This window comes from Mangifera indica, chromosome 20 (genome assembly GCF_011075055.1).
Source record: "Mangifera indica cultivar Alphonso chromosome 20, CATAS_Mindica_2.1, whole genome shotgun sequence".
In the NCBI taxonomy this organism is placed as follows: Eukaryota; Viridiplantae; Streptophyta; class Magnoliopsida; order Sapindales; family Anacardiaceae; genus Mangifera; species Mangifera indica.
In genome coordinates, this window is record NC_058156.1 from 10,474,498 (window position 1) to 10,499,969 (window position 25,472).

The following is a 25,472-nucleotide window of genomic DNA, read 5'->3' on the forward strand; positions in this document are numbered from 1 at the left end:
ACGAATTACATATATCCTTACTAGTTCAACTTCTCCAACTTCAATCCTACAAATTCATCTTTTCCAACTTCAATCTTGAACCTTTTTAATCAAATTTTGATTCTCTCAAGGTTCATTTTGAATGGCTTTTTCAAAGGTTTATTGGAATATGACTCAAACCCAACTATTGTTTTGAAGGGGAAGGGTATTTTTGTTAGGGAATTAGACTAAGATTCGATGGTGTATTTTAGATAATTAATAATAATTATGTTTTTTTAATTACTATCAAATTAATTGAAATTTGGGTAAATCTCAATATCAAATTAATGGTATTGTAGCTGGGTCAAAACAGACTCTTCCTTCTTTCATGCTTAATTAGACTAGGAAATTTGACTTTTGGTGTTTTCCACTTATGTTTCAATCTAATTAGAGTGGGTTAAATTTTCAAACATGTTTTTTTTTAAAAGAAAAATCATAAAATTGATTAAATACACATCTTTTATATTTTGAAATCTGAAGTGCCTCTAAATCGCATATTGAATTTATCTACTCTCCACTTTTGATGTGTTATTTATTTTCTCCTTGATATGTTATATAGATTAGTATGTATTATTGATTTTTTCTTAAAAATCTATACATATTTATATAAAAATAATTTACAATAGGTTTTACGATTTTATTTTAAAATATTCTTTCCCTTTATTTTTTTATTATTTATTTTTATACTATACAAGTTATATATTTTTATTATAAAAAATTGATATTTATAAAAAAAAACATTTATATTTTTCTTATTTATAAGTTTTTCTACTTCTTTTTATACTTTAAAAAAAAAAACGTTTTCATGTTTTTGTTTCTATGCTACATAATTATCTATTATCTGTGCTTGAACTGTGTTTATTTTCTGTCTTCTTGGTGACAAAAATTATGTAAAAATTGTCTATCATTTTGAAGGGAAAGGGTATTTTTGTTAGCGGACTCTGTTGATTTAATTTTCTGTGTGTTTCCTTAGGGAATCAGACTAAAGATTCGACGGCGTATTCCAGGTAATTAATAAGAATTATGTGTTTTTTATAGGCCAAAAGACTTATTCCCATCTAAGTTGTGATGTTTTTCCAAACTTTGTGAGCCGTTAACTTAAACAGTTTACAATAGTAAGAAGGGTATTTAAGTAAAATCATTTATTCTTTTTGAAACGCTCCTCTTTAACCCCAAATCGAAGTAGTAAGTTATTTCAATAAAAAACCCTAACATTTAGTTTCAGCAACAGTATAGTGAAGAAAGCTCTCTATACGACGCCATTCTTTGCTTTAATTCTTGTGGCTGTCAAGCTTCGCTCTCTATTGCAAATGGCCTCGGCGTTGGTTCTCATTTCTACCTTCGGCGGACTTCGATTAATCGGTCAGTTGCCGCTTCTGCTGCATCCCAGGAGGAATCGGTGAGCTTGAGTTTATTGATGTTTTCGAATTCTATAGGAAAACAAAAGGAAAAAAGTTTTATTGATTACTTATTAAAGAACAATCTTTAAAGATGCACAGTGTATCACGAGAAGCATATGAGATATACTCCAAGAAAGCTTTGATCATATTGCAAGAAAATTCTGAGCAGTTGAAAATCCAGGCTGAATAGGCTAGACAACAGTTGACTATTGGGAAGGAACTTAGTGAAGAGGGTATTTTATTGACTACAACTCAACCGACGCACTCATATTTGATCAGATTTGGGGTTAAAGAGAAACGTTTTTAAAAAAATAGGAGATTTTACTTAAATGCCCTTCTTACTATGGAAACTGTTTAAATTAACTGCTTATAGGTGGGATTTTGGGTTTTCAAAACTTAATAGGTGAGAGTTTGGGAAAACATCAAACCTTTGATGGGAATAAGTCTTTTGGCCCTTTTTTTTTATTCTGATTATTATCAAATTAATTGGAATTTGGGTAAATGGCTGTATCAAATTGATGGTATTGTAGCTTGATAAAATTAGACTAGATTAATTTGTCCTTCTTTCCCGCTTAATTAGCCTAGGTTGCTTGACTTTTGGTGTTTTCCACTTAAGTTTCAATCACATTGGTTGCTACAACAAATTAGCCTAGGGAGAGAGGGCCCTATCATTAACTATTGTTGGAAGGAGCATGTTTGTGGGTTCTTGTCTATCTTTGAGTTGTGTCTATTGTCAGTCTCCTTGATGGAAAATTTGTGTAAAGACGTGAGAAGAGGGGAAGAAGGTGCAGAAATTTATTTAAGAAAAAAAATTGAAATGAAAGCATACGGTTCACTGGCAAAATATATACACATATAAGTTCTTATCCCTCTTCATACTCCTACCTCACAATTAAATGGGGAATATCTTATCCATCTATTTGTTTTTGCATTACTGTTTCATGGCTACTTTGGCTGTGACTGCGAAAACTTTAACAACCGATCAATCTGCACTTCTTCAATTCAAAGCACATATCACTTCTGATCCTTACTGTGTACTGGCATATAACTGGTCCATTTCTATTCCAATCTGTAACTGGGTTGGTATTTCCTGTGGTGGTCACCATGAAAGAGTCACAGTCTTGAACCTTTCATCCATGGATCTCGGTGGCACCATCTCTCCACACCTGGGCAATCTCTCATTCCTGGTGAATCTCCATCAATCTGTAACTGGGTTGGTATTTCCTGTGGTGGTCACCATGAAAGAGTCACAGTCTTGAACCTTTCATCCATGGATCTCGGTGGCACCATCTCTCCACACCTGGGCAATCTCTCATTCCTGGTGAATCTCGATCTTAGTTACAACAATTTCCATGGCCATCTGCCAAATGAACTGGGACAATTACGCCGACTGAGAGTCTTTTCTATCAGTAACAATACAATAAGTGGAGGTATTCCGGGATTCATTGGTCTCTTATCCAAACTCCAAATCCTGAAACTTGAATTTAATGATATCTCAGGTGCCATCCCTGATGCTCTCTACAATGCAACTACGCTAGAGGCCTTGTGCTCACACGACAATAAAATCCAAGGAAGCATTTCACCAGAGATTGCGAAGCTCACCAGGCTGGTAATTTTCCGTCTGGGAAATAACTTCCTCTCGGGCTCCATACCTTGGAGTAGCATCTACAACTGTTCGTCACTACAAATGTTTCGTTTAAGCAACAATTCTTTGTCTGGCAGTCTGCCGGATGGTCTCTGTAATCGTCTTCCAAAACTTGAATGGCTAACTCTAACTGCAAATGGACTTTCTGGCCAGCTTCCAAGAAGTTTAGGCAACTGCAGCGAGGCTGTTGCTTATTCATTTTCGGAGAATAAATTTACAGGACTCATTCCACAAAATATTGGAAATTTGAGTAAGCTTACCTTGTTGTTTCTTAATGAAAACAACATAGAAGGTATGATTCCACCATATTTTTTAAGCATAATTTACTTTTAGCTGGTCTTTGTATTCAATATCATTAAAACTATGCGAATACATTTTTCATTATATAAATAATTTGTTATCAAGTAATTAGATATTATTCTCATCCTAGTATAATTTGGCTGTCAATAAGGCTATAAAATGTAATCTCCATGTTCTTTTTATTTAATATCGAATAAATGTTTTGGCAAATTTATGTTTATCTCTTGCTTACAATAATTTAGCAGGTATAATTATTGTAAGCAATAATTAATTGAGTAAATTAATCGAGATAAAGTATACATTACTCTTTAGCAATAAAACTGTGTGCATATTTCTTAATACATAATTAGATATACAGATAATATGTCATTATATGATTACATAATTTTAAATTAAGAATAACATTACTCTTGATGACACATAATAAATATATGTCATCAAGTTCCATTCATTTTTCATACATCAATGATAAATTAATTTAGTTCATTAATAAGGATAAAGTATATTTATAGTAAGTAGCAATATTATGTGTATACATTTTTTATACACAATTTGAATATACAAATAATGTGTCATCCTTTAATTGGGTATTACTTTATTTTTTTATTCAAAATCATTTAATCAAATGATAATACATCATTTTTATACTTATATTATGTATTAAAAATAGGTATGCTATTGTTAATAAATATGCGTCAACATACCTTGAGTTGATAAAGTCAAAAGTGTGTTAATTTATGTTATGGCAAAATCCAAAATCAAGTAATTAAAGTAACATAAAATAATCAAAGTATATATAACCATTATGTTTTAATATTTATACGCTTCTCTTTCCTATATCTTTGAGACGTTTCAATGTTTCAGTTTCCCGGTTACTTAGATGTTTGCCTTTTAGCAGGTGAAATTCCAGAGGAGATAGGCAATTTGCAAAATCTTCAAGATCTATTTCTAGGTCTCAATAGCTTAAGTGGTGTAATTCCAGCTTCAATCTTCAATATTTCAACCATAATTAGGATTAGTCTACTTGGGAATAACCTTTCAGGCTATCTACCATCGACCATTGGCCATGGGGTTCCCAACTTGAACGGTCTTTTCTTAGGGGTAAATGAACTTACTGGAACAATCCCCACCTCCATCACCAATGCTTCCAAGCTCGTTAAGCTAGATCTGTCCATCAACGCATTTTCTGGGCTTGTTCCAAATACATTAGGCAACTTGAAATTCCTCGAAATTCTTGATCTTGCGGCCAATAACTTCACCACTGAATCACCTACTGCAGAATGGAGCTTTCTGTCTTCTTTCACAAATTGCAGGAAACTAAAGAAACTATATTTGGATTATAATCCACTGTATGGTGTCATACCACTTTCAATCGGCAATTTATCTGAAACTCTTGAGATTTTTTCTGCAAGTAATTGCAAGACCAAGGGCAGCATTCCTACAGAGGTGGGTAACTTGCATAACTTGATGAGTTTAGATCTTTCGGGAAATGACTTGAACGGATTTATTCCAACAACGATGGGAAATTTGCTGAATCTCCAAGGTCTGTGGCTAAATAAAAATAATTTTTTGGGATTCATTCCTTACGAGCTTTGCAAATTATACATGGTAGATAAACTGCTGTTAAATGATAATATGCTTTCTGGACCAATACCAACATGCATGGAGAATTTAACTTCTCTGAGAGATCTGCAGTTAGGCTCCAACAAATTAAACTCTAGCATACCCCTATCCTTATGGACTCTTGAGTATATCTTGCAGGTGAACTTGTCATCGAATTCTTTGAGTGGTTTTTTATCTCCAAGTATACAGAGTTTGAAGGTCTTGATTGACCTAGATTTGTCAAAAAATCTCTTGTCAGGAAACATTCCCACCACCCTTGGGGGCCTTCAAACTCTTGAAACTCTATCTTTGGCAGACAATAGATTTGGAGGAGCCATACCCAACACATTTGGAGCATTGATAAGCTTGGTATCCTTGGATCTCTCTAACAATAGTCTTTCAGGTGAAATTCCCAAATCATTGGAGGCCCTCACCTATCTCAAGAACTTCAATGTCTCCGTAAATAATTTACAAGGGGAGATTCCCAACAAAGGTCCTTTCAAAACATTTTCTGCTCAATCCTTTTTGTTAAATCATGCATTATGTGGTTTGCCAGGGCAAGGGGTTCCTCTTTGCAAGGTTGACGCCATCAAATGTTCAAAGACACTAGTAATGAAATACATATTGCCTTCAGTTCTCCCAATTTTAGTGACAGTGATTGCATCCGTTGTCTTCATAAGGTGTTATTACAGAAGAAAACATTCTCCAGTTGATCGAGTTGATTCGTTACCTTTAGCAACATGGAGAAGAACATCTTATCTAGAAATTCAACAAGCCACTGATAATTTCAACCAGTGCAACTTGCTTGGTATTGGTAGCTTTGGTTCAGTATTCAAAGGGACACTTTCAGATGGAACTATAGTTGCAATAAAGGTTTTTAATTTGCAAGAAGAGAGTGTCCTTAGAAGCTTTGATTCTGAATGTGAAGTATTACGCAACATTCGTCATCGAAATCTCATCAAAGTCTTGAGCAGTTGTTGTAACATCGATTTTAAGGCCTTGATTCTCGAATTCATGCCCAATGGTAGTCTTGAGATGTGGTTGTATTCTCACAACTATTTCCTAGAGATGCTACAAAGGTTGAACATAGTGATAGATGTTGCATCAGCTCTTGAATATCTCCATTATGATTATTCAACACCAGTCATCCATTGTGATTTGAAGCCTCAGAATATCTTATTAGATGAAGATATGGTTGCCCATGTGAGTGATTTCGGCATTGTCAAGCTCTTAGATGAAGGAGATTCGAAAACACAAACCCTTACACTAGCAACTATGGGGTATATGGCGCCAGGTGAAGTTTCAATTCTAAATCTTAGTTAAAATGTTATTTATTTTTTATGATGAATTTAATGTAAATTTGCAGAGTATGGATCAATGGGGATTGTGTCCACAAGAGGAGATGTCTACAGTTTTGGGATTTTGTTGATGGAAACTTTCACAAGAAAAAAACCCACAGGTGAGATGTTTGCTGGAGAAATGAGCTTAAAGAACTTGGTAGAGACATCATTACCTGATGCAGTAACTGAAGTTATGGATGGTAATTTGTTAAGAGAAGAGATTGGTTTTGGAGCCGAAGTGAATTGCATGTTAAGCATCATGAATTTGGCTTTGAATTGTTCCATGGAATCACCTGAACAGAGGATCAATATGAAAGATGCCTTGGTAAAACTCAGGAAGATCAGATTGCAGTTTCAGCAAAATGTAGGAGGTCCCTAAATAAATGGTGTTGTGATGTACGTTATTTATGCTCTTTGTTTGTTGTTTATGATCTTTCTAGTTGATGATTATCTATCTCGTTAAACTTTGAATAATGGATTTTGAGCTCCCTTCAATTTGAACTTTGAATAATGGATTCTACAGGTAACAGTATTACCCAAACAAGAAATACAAAAATGACTTTATCTTCTTTATTTAAACAATATCAATGATGAAACAAGAACAACATATGTACAATCACTTATTGTTAAATCTACTATAGCTCTACATATATAAAAATTGAAAATAAACCCTGTATCCTAAATAATCGGAGTATTTATATTCTCATATATTTTCAATGATGGAATTTTGAATTTCTTACTAAAAAACTTATGAACCCATCCTAATTGGTTTTATGGGTTTATAAAAAATTAGAGTAAGATATAAACCGAACTAAGCCCAAACCCCTCATAACTCAAGTTTAACTTGGATAAAAAAAAATCTAGTTTGAGTTCGTTGAACCAAAATTACAACTGGTTTGAGTTTGATTCAAATAAAATATAGTTCAGTATGAATTCATAAGTTAAATTGATGGTTTAAGTTTGTAATTCATTGACGAATGATGTTGTTTTATCTAAATAATTAGTAAAATGATATCGTTTTATAAACAAGTTGCGAACTTACAGAATTCGAGTTATGAATTTAAACCATCGATTTGATTAATAAATTGTAATTGAAATCAAGTTATGAATTCAAACTACAAATTCAAATTGAACTTCAATAATGATTTTAACATCTTGTAGCTTAAATTTAGCCCAATTTAAAAAGCTTTTTATTTGAATTCGGCACAAATTTAAACTAAATAAATTTGACCTTAATCTACGCAAACCAAGTCGGTTTACCAGACTGAACCGACTTGGTTCCCAGAGAAAATATCTCAACAATAAAAGAGACCCACATATTTTTATCAAAATTAAATAATATTTAATAGAAAATAAAATTTAATACTCAAATTTCTCCAGAACTTGTCAAAATCCCTAACCGACAAAACTTGTCAAATGTTGGCTTCCTCTATTGATGTTTCCGGCGTCGAAAGTCGTCTCCTCTCCGGCAATTGATTCACAATGTTTCTTGAAAATTAATTTGCAATTCTCTCTCGGTGACTCTCCCCCTCTCTTTTTGCGAAATATTTCAGATTTTAACTCATTTTTTAATCTTAAACTTTCAGTCAGCAAAAAATATTTATTGAGCACGTCGTGCTGGATAAGGTGAATGATGAAGAGCAACATGCTCAACTGCTAGAGACATCTCAATTGGTAAGCTCTTAAATTTTAAAGTTGGAGCATGGGGAATAATTTTGTTATTTTGTCCTTGTGACAGCCTTTTTTACATCTGTGCTAATCTATGGATAAACTTCATCGGTGATTTTGGAAGGCCTGGAAATTTCCTTGTATGTCTTGGGAAAAGTTGTTTAATTGATATTTCATTTTCTTCCAATAACCTTTGTGGTTTGATTCTTTTCATATCTACTAGGCTTTAGGTTGAGTTTGTTTGTGCTCAGGGTGAATGAATTTTTTAATTGCTTCCATGGAGGTTGACTTCTTTGGTAATGTTTGTTTGCTGCTTCTTGCATAAGATTGGTGAAAGTTAAATTGTAATGGTTTATAATGGTTCGTCAAGCCAAGACTTGGTTTTGTGCATCTGATCTAGGATTTCCTTTGCCTTTTACCAGTGACTTAGAAAACTGGGATTTTCTTAATACTTGTAATGTTAATGTCCTGCTAGGTAACAATTGATGTTGCAAGTCCAGAAGCAGGTGTGATTAAAGAGGGAATGCTAAAATGTCTATTCTTATTACTTTTCTAGCTTTTTGCACAATGGTTACTTTTTCCCCCATCTCTGCTGTGGTTAGATTTATTAATGTTGATGCTAGCTTCTGTGTTTTAATTTCTTGCAGCCTGTAGCCAAAGGAGAAACTGTGGAAACAGGTTTCAAAATCGCTATCATTTCAAAGTCTGGTGAAGGTGTAGCTCATGTAGCTCCCTTGGAGAAAATACCAGAGAGGGCTGCTTCTAAGCCATCTCTTGCTGAAAAGATAGAAGAGGTGAAGCCAAAACCCAGAGTTGAAACAGCACCTGTCTTGGATAAGTAGCCTAAAGCACCCTCTCTGCTGCCTTCTAAGCGCTCTGCAACTGAGCCCCAGCTTCCACCTAAGGACAGGGAAAGTCGGGTGAGTTTCGTCATGGTTCTCTACTTTAGACCAAAAAATGTTTGTTGATGTCTATTGTTTTTATTTTCTCAGAAACATTATTTAAGAAAACATCTTATTGAAGAAACTGTGATGATCTTGCTTGTCACGTCAGATTGTTCATGATTGCTACAACATTGGACTCTCAGAATACATTTGCAATGTTGACAACATTCAATGAAGTTGATATGCAAGTTCATTCCTACTGTATTGACTGGTGCCTGTGCCACTTTTTCATGTTTATGGTACTGGATGTTATGATTTTCCTTTTTCTCATTTTGTACATTTGGTGTGCATGTGTTCTTGCCAACAAATGTAGAAGGCTCTCTTAATTTTTATATTCATGCAAACATATTAATCTTGTTTTTCTAATCCACCACCACCTTGTAATTAGATGTATCACTTAGCTTGTGCTTCTACTGCTATATAAATTCATCTATGTCTTGCAATTTCTGGATGATTTATTTTATTATGCTTTTAATCTTTTTTCCCAATTAAAACAAGGAGCAGCTCTTCATATGTCCATGTATTCCCTATTTTTTAAGCTCCTCTGTCTTGCACAGGGCATGGCATCTTGTTAGGAGTGTTTCTGTGTTGGGACCTATGTATATACCCGTTGAAAGAAAGAAAGAGACAACAAAGGCACAAGCACAAGACAGGACAAGTGTCACTCTTACTAAAATTAAGGTTGGACCACAAAGACAGAAGAGTGGAATGTGGCAAGAGCAGAGCATGAGAGACAGTTATGGAGAGAAAATAAAAGCTGGAAATGAATCAAGAGGAAGGAAGGGAAGAAACTTGAGAAAAAGGGAGTGAAGGGAGAGTTTCCAGCCTCTCAAATGCTGGATAGTTTATGTTTTCGTTTCTCTTTTTTTTTTTTCCGCTGAGTTTTATGCTGAATACAGTAGCAGAGAACTGTCTTTGTATTACTGAAACCTTATCAATACAATTAGTATTTTTCATACATTGCTCTTGAATTTATTTACTACATATTTTCAGCAGTCACAAATTCCAGAAATCTTTGTCCAGCAACATTCCAACTTCAGCAGAACCATTATCCAGCAGAAGCAGTAATCGAACACTCCAGCAGCCATATACATTTCCCTCATATCACATTTTCCAGTATTCACCCGTTAAGAAAGACTTGCAGCAACAGAGCAGATTGATTCCAGGTCTCCAGCGAAGTCCAGCAGGTACCTAACATTCTGCAACATCAATTGCAATGGTTTGTAATTCAGGCTGAAAGTTTCTATATTTTTTTGGCCAAAAAAAAAAAAAAAAGAGAGAGAGAGAGACTTTCTGTTGAGATAGTTCAATAGCACATTTTTGCTGAGCCCTTCAATAAAAATATTATATATAACTAAATTTGGTGGAACATTACTCATTAAATGTCAAGACATCAAGACACACACCTTCATCCATGTTTCTTCTTTTATTTTTGATTTATTGTTACTTTAGGCCAAGATTTTTGTTTCAAGAGTCAATGTGCTTCTTATAGGACATAATTCCAGGAAGCAGAGATAAAAAGAGTGATTTACTTGTTATACGTTATGATGGAAACTCTTTCAAATCTATCATAAAATGACTTGAACAGATTTATTCCAACAACAATGGGAAATTTGTGGAATCTCCAAGGACTGTGGCTAAATAAAAGTAATTTTTTGGGATCTATTCCTCGCGAGCTTTGCCAATTACATATGTTAAATAAACTGTTGTTAAATGATAATATACTCTTTGGAGCAATTCCAACATGCATGGTGAATTTGACTTCTCTGAGAGATCTACAGTTAGGCTCCAATAAATTAAACTTTAGCAGACCCCCATCCTTAGGTCTATGGATCATATCGAAAATCATTAGTTCTATGTTCATCCAAATCTAGGATAAAAGACAAAAATTTCTTTTATTTATAGGTCCATAAATTTATTATATTTTTTTATTCTTTTGATATTACATAATTTCTAAATTAGATCAATACCCTTAAAAAGGCTAAATTGCAATAAAGTGGAGCAAAATTTTTCTTATTTGAAAAAAAAAAAAAAAGCTCAAATAGGTGAAGTTTGCAATAATAAGTGGCTCCAAAACTTTCTCATTTGGGAATACAGAATCCAAATTAATTAGCTATCAAATGCTTTTCTTATGAAAGAAAAACCAAAAGCAAGAAAAAATTAAATATATAAAGTCAGATCTAAGATCCAACACAGTGGAATGGTGGTGGTGACAGAAGCCTATGTAAAATTGTGTAAAGGCATGAGAAAAGAGGAATAAGTTGCAGAAATTTATGTAAGAAATGAAAGTATTTGGTCTCAGTCTCTTTGTTTACCTTGAATAAGAAAAGTTCAGTCTCTTTGTTTTATTGGCGCATTCAAAGGTTACTTTTTGAAATTAAATCCTAATCACGTAAAACATTAAGACTGATGATGATGCATTATGAAGAAGAATAATAATAATATATAGTATAACAAGCCTTTTCACAGTCTTCGCAACAGTACTTCTTGAATTTTACCCAATAAATTTCATTCAATGTCAGCTTAATTTATTAGCTTTTTCTTTTGAACCAGAGTTTAGAAAAATAGTCATCTTGGGATTTGCATCAAAAGAAATAGATTTGATCTTTTAAAAGAAAAAATATAATATTTTACTATTATTTTAATATTTTACTAATTTAAATTAAATTATATATGTTCATCTTAAGTATGTTATCTTATTACTATGAGTCTTTGATCTTCATATTTATAAATCTAATATAATTCAACAAATCCTTATCAAAAGAGATTGGGAAGAGCATCTCGACGAGACAGAGGGGCTTTAAGTAATTTATGAAGAGATCGCAGCGCATGGAGTCCGGTACATGCTCAATGTTGGAGTGAGTTGCTTCATCATGAATCATCCTCAAGATTGATCGCTTCATGATCAAAGTAAGTGAGGGAAATGACATTACGCAAGGGGCGATCAAGATCAATCGAAGACGTTTTCTTCTCGACAATGGCGAGCAGATGTTGGTGGCTGCAGAGGAGGAGCTGTTGGAAGGTGATGATGTAGACATGATTCAAGAGAGTGAATTCAGAAATTTGAAGGAGAAGATTGATGAATAACAAGCTGAAAATGGAGGGTTTGGACTCACAAGTAGACCTGGCCACGGGCCGGTTTGGCCCGTGAACTGGACCGAAACCGGCCCGCCTAAAATCGGAACCGGAATCAACAGACCCGGAACCGGACAGAACCGAAACCGAAACCGGGGTTCTACGGTTCGGTTCCGATTTACATAAATTGGAATCGTGAAACCGTCGGTTCACACCTGGTTTATGAACCGGCGGTTTACTGTGCTAAACCGAAAAAATTTGAATTTTTTTGAATTTTTTTGATTTTTTTTAAAAAAGCCAACGGTTCCTGCGTAGGGAACCGTTGGCTTGAAGGGAAAATTGCAGGGGACCCTCTGAATCTCAATTCACCCCCCCTATTTTTATTTTTTTTCAAAAAAGTTTTTTCCTATATATACCCCTTCAAATTCCATTCTCTCAAATTTCAATCTCTCCACTCTCTCACTCAATCCTTCAAACTCTTATCTTCATTCTTTAAACTCTTAATACTCTCTCAATTTTTCAATTCAATCAAATTTTCTCAAATTTAATTAAATTCTTTCTTAATTTTTTATTAATTTCAATTTCAATTTTTTTTATACAATTCATAATTAATTATAGAATTTATTTCTATAATTAATTTTATTTATTATTTATTTATTATCTTTTATAATTAATCATATAATTTATTTATATAATTAATTTTATTTATTGTAATTAAGTCCAAGCCTTTCTTTTAATTTTTAATTATTGTAATGAATAATTTAAAAATTAAATCAAGATCATGTATTAGAATTGACTGTTCAATATCGGTTTCGAACCGAAACCGTCAGTTTCGAACCGGAACCGGCGGTTCTGAACCGTGGACGAACCGTCCTGTTACGGTTTCGGTTCAGGGTCCTTATGTTTTCGAACCGTGAACCGACGGTTCCGAACCGAAACCGACGGTTCATGAACCGTGACCAGGTCTACTCACAAGATTATTTATTTTTCATTAACTTTTTTTAAATTTTATTTTCTTTTTAGTGAACTAAAGAAACATAATAAATAATAATAACTTAATTAGTTTCTTCGAGTCACAGACGAAAGTTACGAAAATGACCCAAACTTAGCATAGTAGCTTATAATAGGAAATGATCACATTTGGATTGAAGAACATAACAGTTGACTAAACGTATATTGCGCTTAAAGAGGATAGTCCAATCACATATCATTTGTGGGTCCTTGTCTACCCTTGACTAAACGTGTACTAGGCTAAGGAGGACAGTTGACTAAATGTGTACTGGGTCAGGCCTCTGTTATTGGTCTTTATGATGGAAAATCTGTGTAAAAGACATAAGAATGTTTATGGGTCCTTGTCTACCCTTTAGTTGGTCCGCTCCCATTCTTCTTGATGAAAGAATTGTGTAAAGACGTGAAAATGCTTGTGGGTTTTTATCTATCCTTGAGCTACATCTGTTCTCAGTTTTCTTGATGGAAAAATTGCATAAAAAAATGAGAATGTTTTTGGGTCTTTGTCAATCCTTGAGCTGTCTCTGTTTTCAATTTTTCTAATAAAAAAATTGTGTAAGACATGAGAAAAGGGGAACAAGTTGCAGAAAATTATGTAAGAAATGAAAGTATTCGGTCTCAGTTTCTTTGTTTACCTTGAATAAGAAAAGTTTAGTCTCTTTGTTTTATTGACGCATTCAAAGGTTACTTTTTGAAATTAAACCCTAATCACGCAAAACATTAAGACTGATAATGTGTTATAAAGAATAATAATAATATATAGTACAACAAGCTATTTGACTGTCTTCATCTTCGCAACACTACTTCTTGAGTTTTACCCGGTAAATTTCATTCAATTTTAGGGTAATTTATTAGCTTTTTCTTTTTGAACCAGAGTTTAGAAAAATAGTTATCTTTGGATTTGCTCCAAAAGAAATAGATTTGATCTTTTGAAAGAAAAAAATATAATACATTTGCATTTTTAATCTAAAATTTTAATATTTAACTTTAATAGAATTTGGATTGAATTATGTATGTTCATCTTAAATATTTTATTTTACTATTCAAAATATGCCCATCTAGGATTATATGGATTCAGGCCAAACTTGAATAAGAATAAACTGAAATTTAGTTTTAATCCAAAATGACCAACTCCATATTAACCTTAACTTGTTTGAAGTGCTAGAGAAGAAGCATAACTGACGAAGAATTATTTTAAAAAAAGAGAAAAATTGTTGGTAATTCGGTTTTAATTATAGTTTTAACCTATTAAAATTATTCACTTCAAAATAAACATTATTTAATAAAATTAATTAGCCTATCGTTTTTTACAACTTAATATAAATATGTAAAATAAATATGAAATATATATATATATATATATATATATATATAATATACATGTAAAGAGAGTGACAATATAAATATGAAGAAAAAACAAGTTGCTTATTAAAATTTTTTATCAAATGTAGTTATATATATATATATATTAAAAATAAAATTTACGGTTCGGTTTTATTTGAAAATTGTCAAAACTACAACTCAAATTGAAAATTATTTTTAAAAAATTTATCCACCAAAACCAAATCAAATCATAATTTTTAAATGTTTCAGTCCAGTTTTAAAGTATAATCGAATTATACTAGTTTAGCTTCTCCAACTTCAATCCTGCAAATCCATCTTCTCCAACTTCAATCTTGAACCTTTTTAAATTAAATGTCGATTCTCTCAAGGTTCAATTGAAATTGTTCTAATTTTTCTTGCCAATTTTTTCTCAGTTTTAGTATTTTCAACTAAATGACATTCGCATATTATTAAATTGTCATAAATTTATGTTAATTATATATGTGAATGGAAAGGTTTTAAAATATTAGAAAAATATCAGTCTCTCTGGTAGGTTAATTGGAATTTGGGTAAATCGCAGTGATGAGCAATGCAGAGATCACGTAATACTTTTCTAATTCTCTCCAGAAAACGGAAAGCTTTTAATTACAACTTGTTCATTCTTTGTTGCATTTCTCTGTTCTTCATTTTTTGTGCTCTTTGCACAGACCTGCTTCTCTTTATCCATTTTCCAAGTTAATTTTCAGCTTTATACAAGTCTATTGATGTTCTTCAGTTTTTATATTGGTTTTGATTTTCTTTTTTTTGCAAGTAAATGTATATATAAACACCAATATATTTGAAATCCATTATCCTCTCCTCTTGAAGGCCATCAAAGTTCCTACCCATTGATTTTTTATCTTAATATCCTCTGGTCTATGCAAATGTATAAGAACTAGTTAGGTTTGTTTTGTTTCATTATAATGTTTATTTTTTTGGGGTGTTAATCATGATTATTGATGGATTTGAGAACCATATCCTCATTCTTACCATGTATGGCCAAATTTGACCTCGATCAATTTCCTAGTCATTGTTAATGATTGTCTCATCTCCCTCCTTTGTCAATTTTTCCTCACCCTCTTTTCCATGATTGATTTGACTACTTTCAGGGATTTAAATAATAAATGTTTAAATTAATGTTTTGATTAGGGTGAATTTAGATCGAACCAAACTCAAGCTTGATTGAGCATGAGTTTAACTCAAGTTTAGCTATAATTTCAAGCTGAGTTCAATATTGTAGCAATGTCAAATTAGACTAAGATTAATTCTTCTTTTTTTCACACTTAATTAGACCAGGTTACTTGATTTTTGGTGTTTTCCACTCATGTTTCAATCAAATTGGTAGCTACAACAACCATTGTTGGAAGGAGCATGCTTGTGGGTCCTTGTTAATCCTTGAGCTACATCTTTTCTTAGTCTTCTTGATGGAATAATTGTATAAAGAAGTAAGAACATTTGTGGCTTTTTGTCTATCTTTGACCTCTGTCTTTTCTTAGTCTTTTTGATGGAAAAATTTTGTAAAGATGTGAGAAAAGAGGAAGAAATTGAAGAAATTTATGTAAGAAATGAAAGTGGAATGAAAGCATACAGTCCACTGGCAAAATGTTGTTCACTTTGACAGAGTCATATATAAGTTCTTATCCCTCTCTTTTATCCAACTTCATACTCCTACCTCACAATTAAATGGGGAATATTTTGTGCATCTATTTGTTTTTGCATTACTGTTTCATGGCTACCTTGGCTGTGACAGCGAAAAATTTAACAACCGATCAATCTGCACTTCTTCAATTCAAAGCACATATCACTTCCGATCCTTACAGTGTACTGGCATATAACTGGTCCATTTCTAATCCAATCTGTAACTGGATTGGTATTTCCTGTGGTGGTCGCCATGAAAGAGTCACAGTCTTGAACCTTTCATCCATGGATCTCGGTGGCACCATCTCTCCACACCTGGGCAATCTCTCATTCTTGGTGAATCTCGATCTTAGTTACAACAATTTCCATGGCCATCTGCCAAATGAACTGGGACAATTACACCGACTGAGAGTCTTCTCTGTCGATAACAATAGAATAAGTGGAGGTTTTCCAGGATTTATTGGTCTCTTATCCAAACTCCGAATCCTAAAACTTGAAAATAATAATTTCTCAGGTACCATCCCAAATGTTCTCTTCAATGTAACTACGCTAGAGGCCTTGTGGTCACACAACAATAATATCCAAGGAAGCATTTCATCAGAGATTGCGAAGCTCACCAGGTTGAAAATTTTTTATATGGCAGATAACTTTCTCTCGGGCTCCATACCTTGGGGCAACATCTACAACTGTTCCTTGCTACAAGTGTTTCGCTTAGGCGGCAATTCTTTGTCTGGCAGTCTGCCGGATGGTCTCTGTAATCGTCTTCCAAAACTTGAATGGCTAACTCTAGCTTACAATGGACTTTCTGGCCAGCTTCCAAGAAGTTTAGGCAACTGCAGCGAGGCTGTTGTTTATTCATTGTCGTACAATAAATTTACAGGACTCATACCGCAATATATTGGAAATTCAAGTAAGATTACGTGGTTGGATCTTGGTCATAACAACTTAGAAGGTATGATTCCACCATATTTTGTAAGCATAATTTACTTTTAGCTAGCGTGTGCATCCTTTATCAATAAAACTATATGAATATATTTTTTAGTATATAAATAATTTGTTATCAAGTAATTAGATATTATTCTCTCCTAATATAATTTGGCTGTCAATAAAATGTAATCTCCATGTTCATTTTATTTAATATCTAATAAATGTTTTGGCAAATTTATGTTTATCTCTTGCTTACAATAATTTAGCAGGTATAATTATTGTAAGCAATAATTAATTGAGTAAATTAATCAAGATAAAATATACATTACTCTTTAGCAATAAAACGGTGCACATATTTTTTAATACATAATTAGATATAAAGATGATGGAATAATTTAAAATTAAGAATAATATTACTCTTGATAACACATAACATTATTCTTTATTTAGATTGACCATCCCAAGTTCCATTCATTCTTTATACATCAATGATAAATTAATTTAGTTCATTAATCAAGATAAAATATATTTATAGTAAAGAGTAATGTTATGTGTATACATTTTTTATACACAATTTGAATATACAAATAATGTGTCACCCTTTAATTAGGTATTACTTTATCTTTTATTTAAAATCATTTAATCAAATATATACGCTGTTGTTAATAAATATGCGTCAACATATCTTGAGTTGATAAAGTCAAAAGTGTGTTAATTTAGGTTATGGCAAAATCCAAAATCAAGTAATTAAAGTAACACAAAATATATATAACCATTATATTTTAATATTTGTATGCTTCTCTTTCCTATATCTTTGAGACGTTTCAATGTTTTAGTTTCACAGTTACTTAGATGTTTGCCTTTTAGCAGGTGAAATTCCAGAGGAGATAGGCAATTTGCAAAATCTTCAACATCTACTTCTAGGTTTCAATAGCTTAAGTGGTGTAATTCCAGCTTCAATCTTCAATATTTCAACCATAATTAGGATTACTCTAGCTGCGAATAACCTTTCAGGCTATCTACCATCAACCATTGGCCATGGGCTTCCCAACTTGATGGGTCTTTACTTAGGGTCAAATGAACTTACTGGAACAATCCCCACCTCCATTACCAATGCTTCCAAGCTCGTTAACCTAGATCTGCCCTTCAACTCAATTTCTGGGCTTGTTCCAAACACATTTGGCAACTTGAAATTCCTCGAATGGCTTAATCTTGCGGTCAATAACTTCACCACTGAATCACCTACTGCAGAATGGAGCTTTCTGTCTTCTTTGACAAATTGCAGGAAACTAAAGACTGTAGGCTTTGACAATAATCCACTGTATGGCGTCATACCACATTCAATCGGCAATTTATCTGCAACTCTTGAGAAGTTTTTTGCAAGCAATTGCAAGATCAAGGGCAGCATTCCTACTGAGGTGGGTAACTTGCATAGCTTGATTTATTTAGATGTTTCGCAAAATGACTTGAACGGATTTATTCCAACAACGATCGGAAATTTGAAGAATCTCCAAGGTCTGCAGCTAAATAAAAATAACTTTTCGGGATTCATTCCTTACGAGCTTTGCAAACTACACATGATAGATAAACTGCAGTTAAATGATAATATGCTCTCTGGACCAATTCCAACATGCATGGCAAATTTGACTTCTCTGAGAGATCTGCAATTAGGCTCCAACAAATTTAACTCTAGCATACCCCCATCCTTATGGACTCTTCAATATATTTTGCAAGTAAACTTATCATTGAATTCATTGAGTGGTTTTTTATCTGCAAGTGTACAGAGTTTGAAGGTCTTGAGAGAACTAGATTTGTCAAAAAATCTCTTGTCAGGAAACATTCCCACCACCCTTGGGGGCCTTCAAACTCTTGAAACTCTATCTTTGGCAGACAATAGATTTGAAGGAGCCATACCCAACACATTTGGCGCATTGATAAGCTTGGTATCCTTGGATCTCTCTAACAATAGTCTTTCAGGTGAAATTCCCAAATCATTGGAGGCCCTCACCTATCTCAAGAACTTCAATGTCTCCGTAAATAATTTACAAGGAGAGATTCCCAGCAAGGGTCCTTTCAGAACATTCTCTGCTCAATCATTCTTGTTAAATCATGCATTGTGCGGTTTGCCGAGACAAGGGGTTCCTCTTTGCAAAGTTGACACCATCAAAGGATCAAAAACACTCATAATGAAATATATTTTGCCTTCAATCCTGCCAGTTTTAATGGCAGTGGTTGTATCATTTATCTTCATCAGGTGTTATTATAGAAGAAAACATTCTCCGGTTGATCGAGTTGATTCGTTACCTTTAGCAACATGGAGAAGAACATCATATTTAGAAATTCAACAAGCCACTGATAATTTTAGTGAATGCAACTTGCTTGGTATTGGCAGCTTTGGTTCAGTATTCAAAGGGATACTTTCAGATGGAACTATAGTTGCAATAAAAGTCTTTAGTTTGCAGGTAGAAAGAGAACTTAGAAGCTTTGATTCTGAATGTGAAGTATTGCGCAACATTCGTCATCGAAATCTCATAAAAGTCTTGAGCAGCTGCTGTAACATCGATTTTAAGGCCTTGATACTCGAATTCGTGTCGAATGGTAGTCTTGAGAAATGGTTGTATTCTTACAACTATTTTCTGGATATGCTACAAAGGTTGAACATAATGATAGATGTTGCATCGGCCCTTGAATATCTCCATCATGATTATTCAACACCAGTCATCCATTGTGATTTGAAGCCTCAGAATATCTTATTAGATGAAGATATGGTTGCCCATATGAGTGATTTCGGCATTTCCAAGCTCTTAGATGAAGGAGATTCGAAGACACAAACCCTTACACTAGCAACTATGGGGTACATGGCACCAGGTGAAGTTTTTAATTCTAAATCTTAGTTAGAATGTTATTTACTTTTGATGATGAATTTAATGTAAATTTGTAGAGTATGGATCAATGGGGATTGTGTCCACAAGAGGAGATGTCTACAGTTTTGGAATTTTGTTGATAGAAACTTTCACAAGAAAAAAGCCCACAGATGAGATGTTCGCTGAAGAAATGAGCTTAAAGAATTTGGTGGAGGCATCATTGCCTGATGCAGTAACAGAAGTTGTGGATGCTAATTTGTTAAGAGATGAGAATGGTTTTGTTGCCAAAGTGAATTGCATGTTAAGCATCATGAATTTGGCTTTAAATTGTTCCATGGAATCACCTGAACAGAGGATCAACATGAAAGATGCCTTGGCAAAACTCAAGAAGATTAGATTGCAGTTTCAGCGAGATGTAGGAGGCCCCTAAATAAATGGTGTTGTGATGTACATTATTTATGCTCTTAGTTTCTTGTTTATGATCTTTCTAGTAGATGATTATCTATCTAGTTAAACTTTGAATAATGGATTTTGAGCTCCCTTCAATTTCAACTTTGAATAATGGATTCTGCAGATACAGCATTACTTCAACACATTAAACCAAACGCACCGTTTTGAGATGGCCTTTAAGCTTCCTCTGAAAGCTTCAGTGGAACTGTTGTGTTTTCTTGCTCTGGTCTTTGATCTTCAATCTTCTTGTTTTTTTTTTTTTTTTTCATTTGAAATCTTTCTACAGGCATCTGTTTTGTGGCGTCGGCTTATGCTGCAACTGCAGCATCTGGGGTCATGCTTTGGTAATGAGAAGGCAACCGAGCAGCTTGTTGTGATGCATAGTAAACTTGTTCACGAGCAGGATTTGCGTTCTCATAGCCATTCTTCTGATCCTCATCGTGAACACGAATCAGTTAGTTAGCCGAGTTTAATTTTTCTTCATGCTTCTTTTTGAGTAGTGGTTTGCTGCGACTTTAGAAGGAGAATTCTGGATAGGCGGTGCACATGTTTTTGGATTCTTAAAGAGGCAGCAGTAACCTGTACAAGGCTGGAGCGAAATTGTGGAATCTTGTAGAGAGGGAGATTTCTAGAGAGATAGGCAGTGCATTTACTCAACAGAAATGTGCGTCGCTGCCTATGTAGCAGAGGGATTTGTCGCGGGGGCACGGGATAATGTGACTGTCAAACATGCACATTAGTCGATTTTGGCACCAGGGACTGGTGGCGAAGGGTCATCCCTCATCTGCCTTTTCCCATCCCTAGTCCCATTCCTCTCAGGTGATCTGCCTTCCTGGAAGATTGATGATAACCGCAAAAGAAGCTTGGAAGGTATGTTGCCTGCAAACCATAACCTAATAACTGCAAGGGATCTCTTCCTCTTGGGTTCTGGGATTTAGCAACAAGCCTTGATGCTTCAAAACCTTTATCCAGAGTGAAATAACATCAGCTTGTGCTTCATTTGCTGCATCTGAAAGCCAGAGTGAAACAAATGAGAGGCTGTCCAAAACAATGAGTTTTCCAGAACACTTGCCAGAGGTAAGAGCAATCTGAGCAATGATTTTGAATGCCTGTAGTCAAGTAATGATGCCAACCCAGAGTCCTTTCCTTCCAAACCTTATACAATGGCAAAGGTTCAGAACAAAGAAATAATCGTTGTTTAGCCATGAACCAGGCCTACAAAAATACAAATTTATAAAAGAAATCCCATCCTGAATGGATCTTAATAAAATAAATACACTGGTTAACAAAACAATATTTAGTCTCATTGACAAATTATTTCATTCAACTAATTTTTTTATTGTAATTCGTGGCTCATTGACAAGTTTATCTGAAATTCAGCTGCTTTATATTTTATTTCATTCCAAATCCAAACCCCAACAAGCACTTACTGAATGAATCTACCGAACAATTCAGAAATAATGGGAAAAAAAATTATGCATAAAGAAGAGATTTTGAGCCACAGTTTGATAATCCCTTACATCAAAAACATTACTAATCTGCAAGTACCCAAGCTGATGGTGGCCAGAAGGGGTTAGAAAAATTGTCAGTCTTCTCAACAGAATAATCCTTAAGGTTAACAACCTTAACGTCTAATTCACCAGAACATAAATCATTTTTTATATTTTTCTTTCAAATTAAAATAATTCCCTTTACACCCACTCAACCACAACAGAATACGAACTTCTTAGACCCAGAAAGAGCACGCTATCCTCCAATCCATCCGTCACTTCCATCCATTGATAATTCTCTTCATCAAGCTTTAACACCAAAAACTTGTCATCTATACCGTAGTACCAGACAATCATTAGTAAATCATTTGAAGACTCTAACAAATATATATCAATTGCACCTGATGGATCTATTGGTATTTCAACCTCCACAACTTTCAAAGATTCAGAATCTACAATTATAATAGTATCAAAGTAGGTAACAGTTTAGAACTCGTGATTGCGATAAATAGCAGGAAGCCCAAAAGCCACTCTAATGTCCACCTTGTTGAAATAAGTGGCTCTTTATGTCCCACATCTAGTAATTTAATCCTTTTGTATTTTACCAAAGACTATAAATAGAGGCCTTGATTTTAATTCAAAATCATTTCAGAGACAGTTGTAGTCAAATACAATTGTATTGAGAGAATCCTATTATTAGGGATCTCTAATAGTTTATGTTTCCTTTATAACTATTCTTTGGAGATAGTGAAAGTAGTCAGCGGCGCCGAGGACGTAGGTACATTTACCGAACCTCGTAAATTCTTGTGTTCTCTTTCTTTTATTTTTCTGCATTTTATTTTCTGCTTTAATTATTTATTATATTCAATAGCATAGAAATTGTGTTTTGTATTTCCGCTGCACAACAAGTGGTATCAGAGCCTAGGTTTAGGACAGTGAGTAGTTATTTATATGGTTATGTGCATGTCTAGGAAAATGTTGTCTAAGGAGATTGGTTTTTAGGAGGCTTTGTCCCCACCAATCTTTCCTGGGTACTTTCCTGGTGCATATATTATCATTTTTTGGCACTTACTACTATCATAGGTTATAGTAATTTTGTTCTAGCTATTGAATATAAATTTGTGGAACTTGGTTATTTGAAAACTATCTACCAAGTAAATCATAGTCAGCAGAAAATGGCATCAACATCAACAAAGACAATTGTGACAACCGCAAAAATTGATGTGAAAAAATTTGATGGCCGAAACAATTTTGGCTTGTGGCAATGTGAAGTGATGGACGCCCTGTGTCAAGAAAATCTTGATATAGCTCTAGAGGAGGAAAAACCAGAGAAGATGGATGACAAAGAATGGGTGTAGATCAACCGTCAAGCTTGTGGTACAATTCGTACATGTCTTTGTAGAGAGCAGAAATATCCATTCATGAAAGAGACGTCTGCAAGTAAAATGTGGAAGACATTAGAGAACAAGTATATGAAGAAGAGCAATGAGAATAGACTTTATTTGAAGAAGAGACTGTTCCGTCTTCAATTGAAACTTGGTACAAGTATAAGTGATCATATTAATACTTTTAATCAGTTGATAGCTGATTTACTGAACCTGGATGAAACTTTCAAAGATGAAGATAAAGCAATGCTTCTACTAGGATCTCTACCTGAAGAATTAGATCATCTAAGTATTACATTACTTCATGGAAAGACAAAAGTGACTTACGATGAGGTATGTGCTGCTTTGAGTAATAATAAAATTCGAAAGAAAGATCAACAAGAGAATAGAGAAACAACTATTGAAGCCCTTATTGCAAGAGGACGAAGTTAAAGTCGAAAGCAAGAAAGAAGGGATAGATCTCATAAAAGACCTAGTAAAGATGAATGTGCTTTTTGCAGGGAGAAGGGATATTGGAAGAAAGATTATCCGAAGTTACAAAGGAAAGATAAAGGGAAGACCAAAGTTGCTTCAAATGCATGTGTAGCTGAAATTGAAGAAGATGAGTTAGATTTTGCTCTAGTAAGTCTACCGACGACATCTCAGTATGACGAATGACTTCTAGATTCGGGTTACACTTATCATATATGTCCACACAAAGAATGGTTCTTCAATTATGAAAAACTAAATGGTGGAGTTGTTTTCATGGGTAATGATAGTCCTTGTAAAATTGAGGGGATAGGTTCAATCCGTTTGAAGAATAATGATGGGTCAACTAGAGTTCTGACAGACGTTCGACATATACCACAGTTAAAGAAAAATCTCATTTCTTTAGGAGTTTTGGAATCCAAAGGCTTCAAGGTGTTAATGCAAGATAAAGTCTTGAAAGTTATCTCTGGTGTTCTTGTAGTAATGAAAGGTACAAGAAAAAATAACTTGTATTATTATAATTATGGTACAGTTTTTGGATCAGCAGCTACACTATCTGAAAAGAATGTAGATAATTAAGCTACCAAACTTTGGCATATGTGTTTGGGACATGCAAGGGAAAAAACCTTATTTAGTTTGATGAAACAAGGCTTATTGAAAGGAGCAAAGACCTGCAAGTTGGATTTCTGTGAGCATTGTGTCTTAGGAAAACAGACAAAACTAAGATTTGGTACTGCAATTCATAATACTGAAGGTATTTTGGATTATGTTCACTCTGATGTGTGGGGACTTACTAAGAAAACTTTTTTGGGAGGTAGACACTACTTTGTTACTTTTGTTGATGACTTTTCTAGAAGGACATGGGTGTACACTTTAAAGAAGAAGAATGATGTATTAAGTGTGTTCCTGAAATGGAAAAAAATGGTTGAAACTCAGACTGGTAGAAAGATCAAACGACTAAGAACTGATAATGGTGGTGAGTATACTAGTGATCCATTTTTTTAAGTTTGTCAGGCTGAAGGTATTGTACATCATTTCTTAGTTAAAGGAATACCACAACAGAATAGGGTGGCTGAACGCATGAATCAAACCTTGCTGGAGAAGGTTAGATGTATGTTGTCCAATGTTAGGTTGGGCAAACCATTTTGGGCTGAAGCTGCTACATATGCATGTCATCTCATTAATCGTTTACCATCCACTGCAATTGAAGGGAAATCATCCCTTGAGGTATGGTTTGGAAAACTTGCTAATGACTATGATTCTTTACGTGTGTTTGGTTCGATTGCCTATTATCATACAAGGGAGTCTAAATTAGATCCAAGAGCTAAGAAAACAATCTTTATAAGGATTAGTTCTGGAGTGAAAGGATATCGTCTTTGGTGTCCAAAGTTGAAGAAAATCATTCACAGTAGAGATGTTACCTTTGATGAATCTGCCATGTTAAAGAAGGTAACAAAGAAGACCGATGATACTCAACAGCAGGTGGAGTGTATTCCACAATAGGTGGAGTTTGAGACAATCACAACAATAAACCCAGTCAAAGTTGTTGAAAGTGATAGTGATACTCCAGTGACAGAGGAGGAAAGTAAAGATGAAGAGGTTTCAACCCAAGAACCTCAACAGCAACAAAAATCAATTACATCATATAGGCCAAAACGAGAAATACGTAAGCCTGCTCGATTTGCTGATATGGTGGCCTATACACTTCTAATTGTAGATGATGATATTCCTTCCACTTATAAAGAAGCAGTCAAAGGTCTAGAGGCTGAAAAGTGGAAGAAAGCCATGGATGAGGAATTACAATCCCTTCAGAAGAATGAAACTTGGCAGTTAGTTCAATTGCCAAAGAACAAGAAGACAATTGGGTGCAAGTGGGTGTATGCAAGAA

The 25,472-nt window shown here is 34.1% G+C and overlaps 2 protein-coding genes and 1 long non-coding RNA gene across 5 annotated transcripts; all 3 read left to right on the top strand.

Annotated features, from left to right (window-relative positions):
* The first annotated feature begins 1,201 nt into the window (after positions 1-1,201).
* Positions 1,202-6,800, top strand: LOC123204383 (probable LRR receptor-like serine/threonine-protein kinase At3g47570). 2 transcript variants are annotated; one of them, XM_044620986.1, is made up of 5 exons: positions 1,202-2,501; positions 2,636-2,848; positions 2,918-3,355; positions 4,262-6,259; positions 6,332-6,800. In XM_044620986.1, the coding sequence occupies exons 1-5, from the start codon at positions 2,315-2,317 to the stop codon at positions 6,682-6,684; spliced, it is 3,189 nt and encodes a 1,062-aa protein (XP_044476921.1). In that variant the 5' UTR covers positions 1,202-2,314; the 3' UTR covers positions 6,685-6,800. The 2 variants fall into 2 exon arrangements, with proteins under 2 accessions (XP_044476921.1, XP_044476920.1); XM_044620985.1 differs by having other exon boundaries at positions 1,202-2,605; positions 2,740-3,355.
* Positions 6,801-7,653: 853 nt separating this feature from the next.
* On the top strand, positions 7,654-9,875 carry LOC123204398. 2 transcript variants are annotated; one of them, XR_006499539.1, is made up of 4 exons: positions 7,654-7,979; positions 8,621-8,893; positions 9,027-9,156; positions 9,475-9,875. It is a non-coding gene; the product is annotated as an uncharacterized LOC123204398 (long non-coding RNA). The 2 variants fall into 2 exon arrangements; XR_006499538.1 differs by lacking the exon at positions 9,027-9,156 and having other exon boundaries at positions 7,658-7,979.
* Positions 9,876-16,090: 6,215 nt separating this feature from the next.
* LOC123204335 (LRR receptor-like serine/threonine-protein kinase EFR) lies at positions 16,091-20,340 on the top strand. Its single transcript, XM_044620940.1, has 3 exons — positions 16,091-16,952; positions 17,798-19,795; positions 20,058-20,340. The coding sequence occupies exons 1-3, from the start codon at positions 16,091-16,093 to the stop codon at positions 20,219-20,221; spliced, it is 3,024 nt and encodes a 1,007-aa protein (XP_044476875.1). The 3' UTR covers positions 20,222-20,340.
* The last annotated feature ends 5,132 nt before the right edge of the window (positions 20,341-25,472 follow it).

Coding starts and splice junctions, on each gene's coding strand:
- LOC123204383 (XM_044620985.1), top strand. CDS start 2,315: ATGGGGAATATCTTATCCATCTATTTGTTTTTGCATTACTGTTTCATG. Junction 2,606..2,739: donor TGGGCAATCTCTCATTCCTG/GTGAATCTCCAT, acceptor CTCTCATTCCTG/GTGAATCTCGATCTTAGTTA. Junction 3,356..4,261: donor TAATGAAAACAACATAGAAG/GTATGATTCCAC, acceptor GCCTTTTAGCAG/GTGAAATTCCAGAGGAGATA.
- LOC123204335 (XM_044620940.1), top strand. CDS start 16,091: ATGGCTACCTTGGCTGTGACAGCGAAAAATTTAACAACCGATCAATCT. Junction 16,953..17,797: donor TGGTCATAACAACTTAGAAG/GTATGATTCCAC, acceptor GCCTTTTAGCAG/GTGAAATTCCAGAGGAGATA. Junction 19,796..20,057: donor TATGGGGTACATGGCACCAG/GTGAAGTTTTTA, acceptor ATTTGTTAAGAG/ATGAGAATGGTTTTGTTGCC.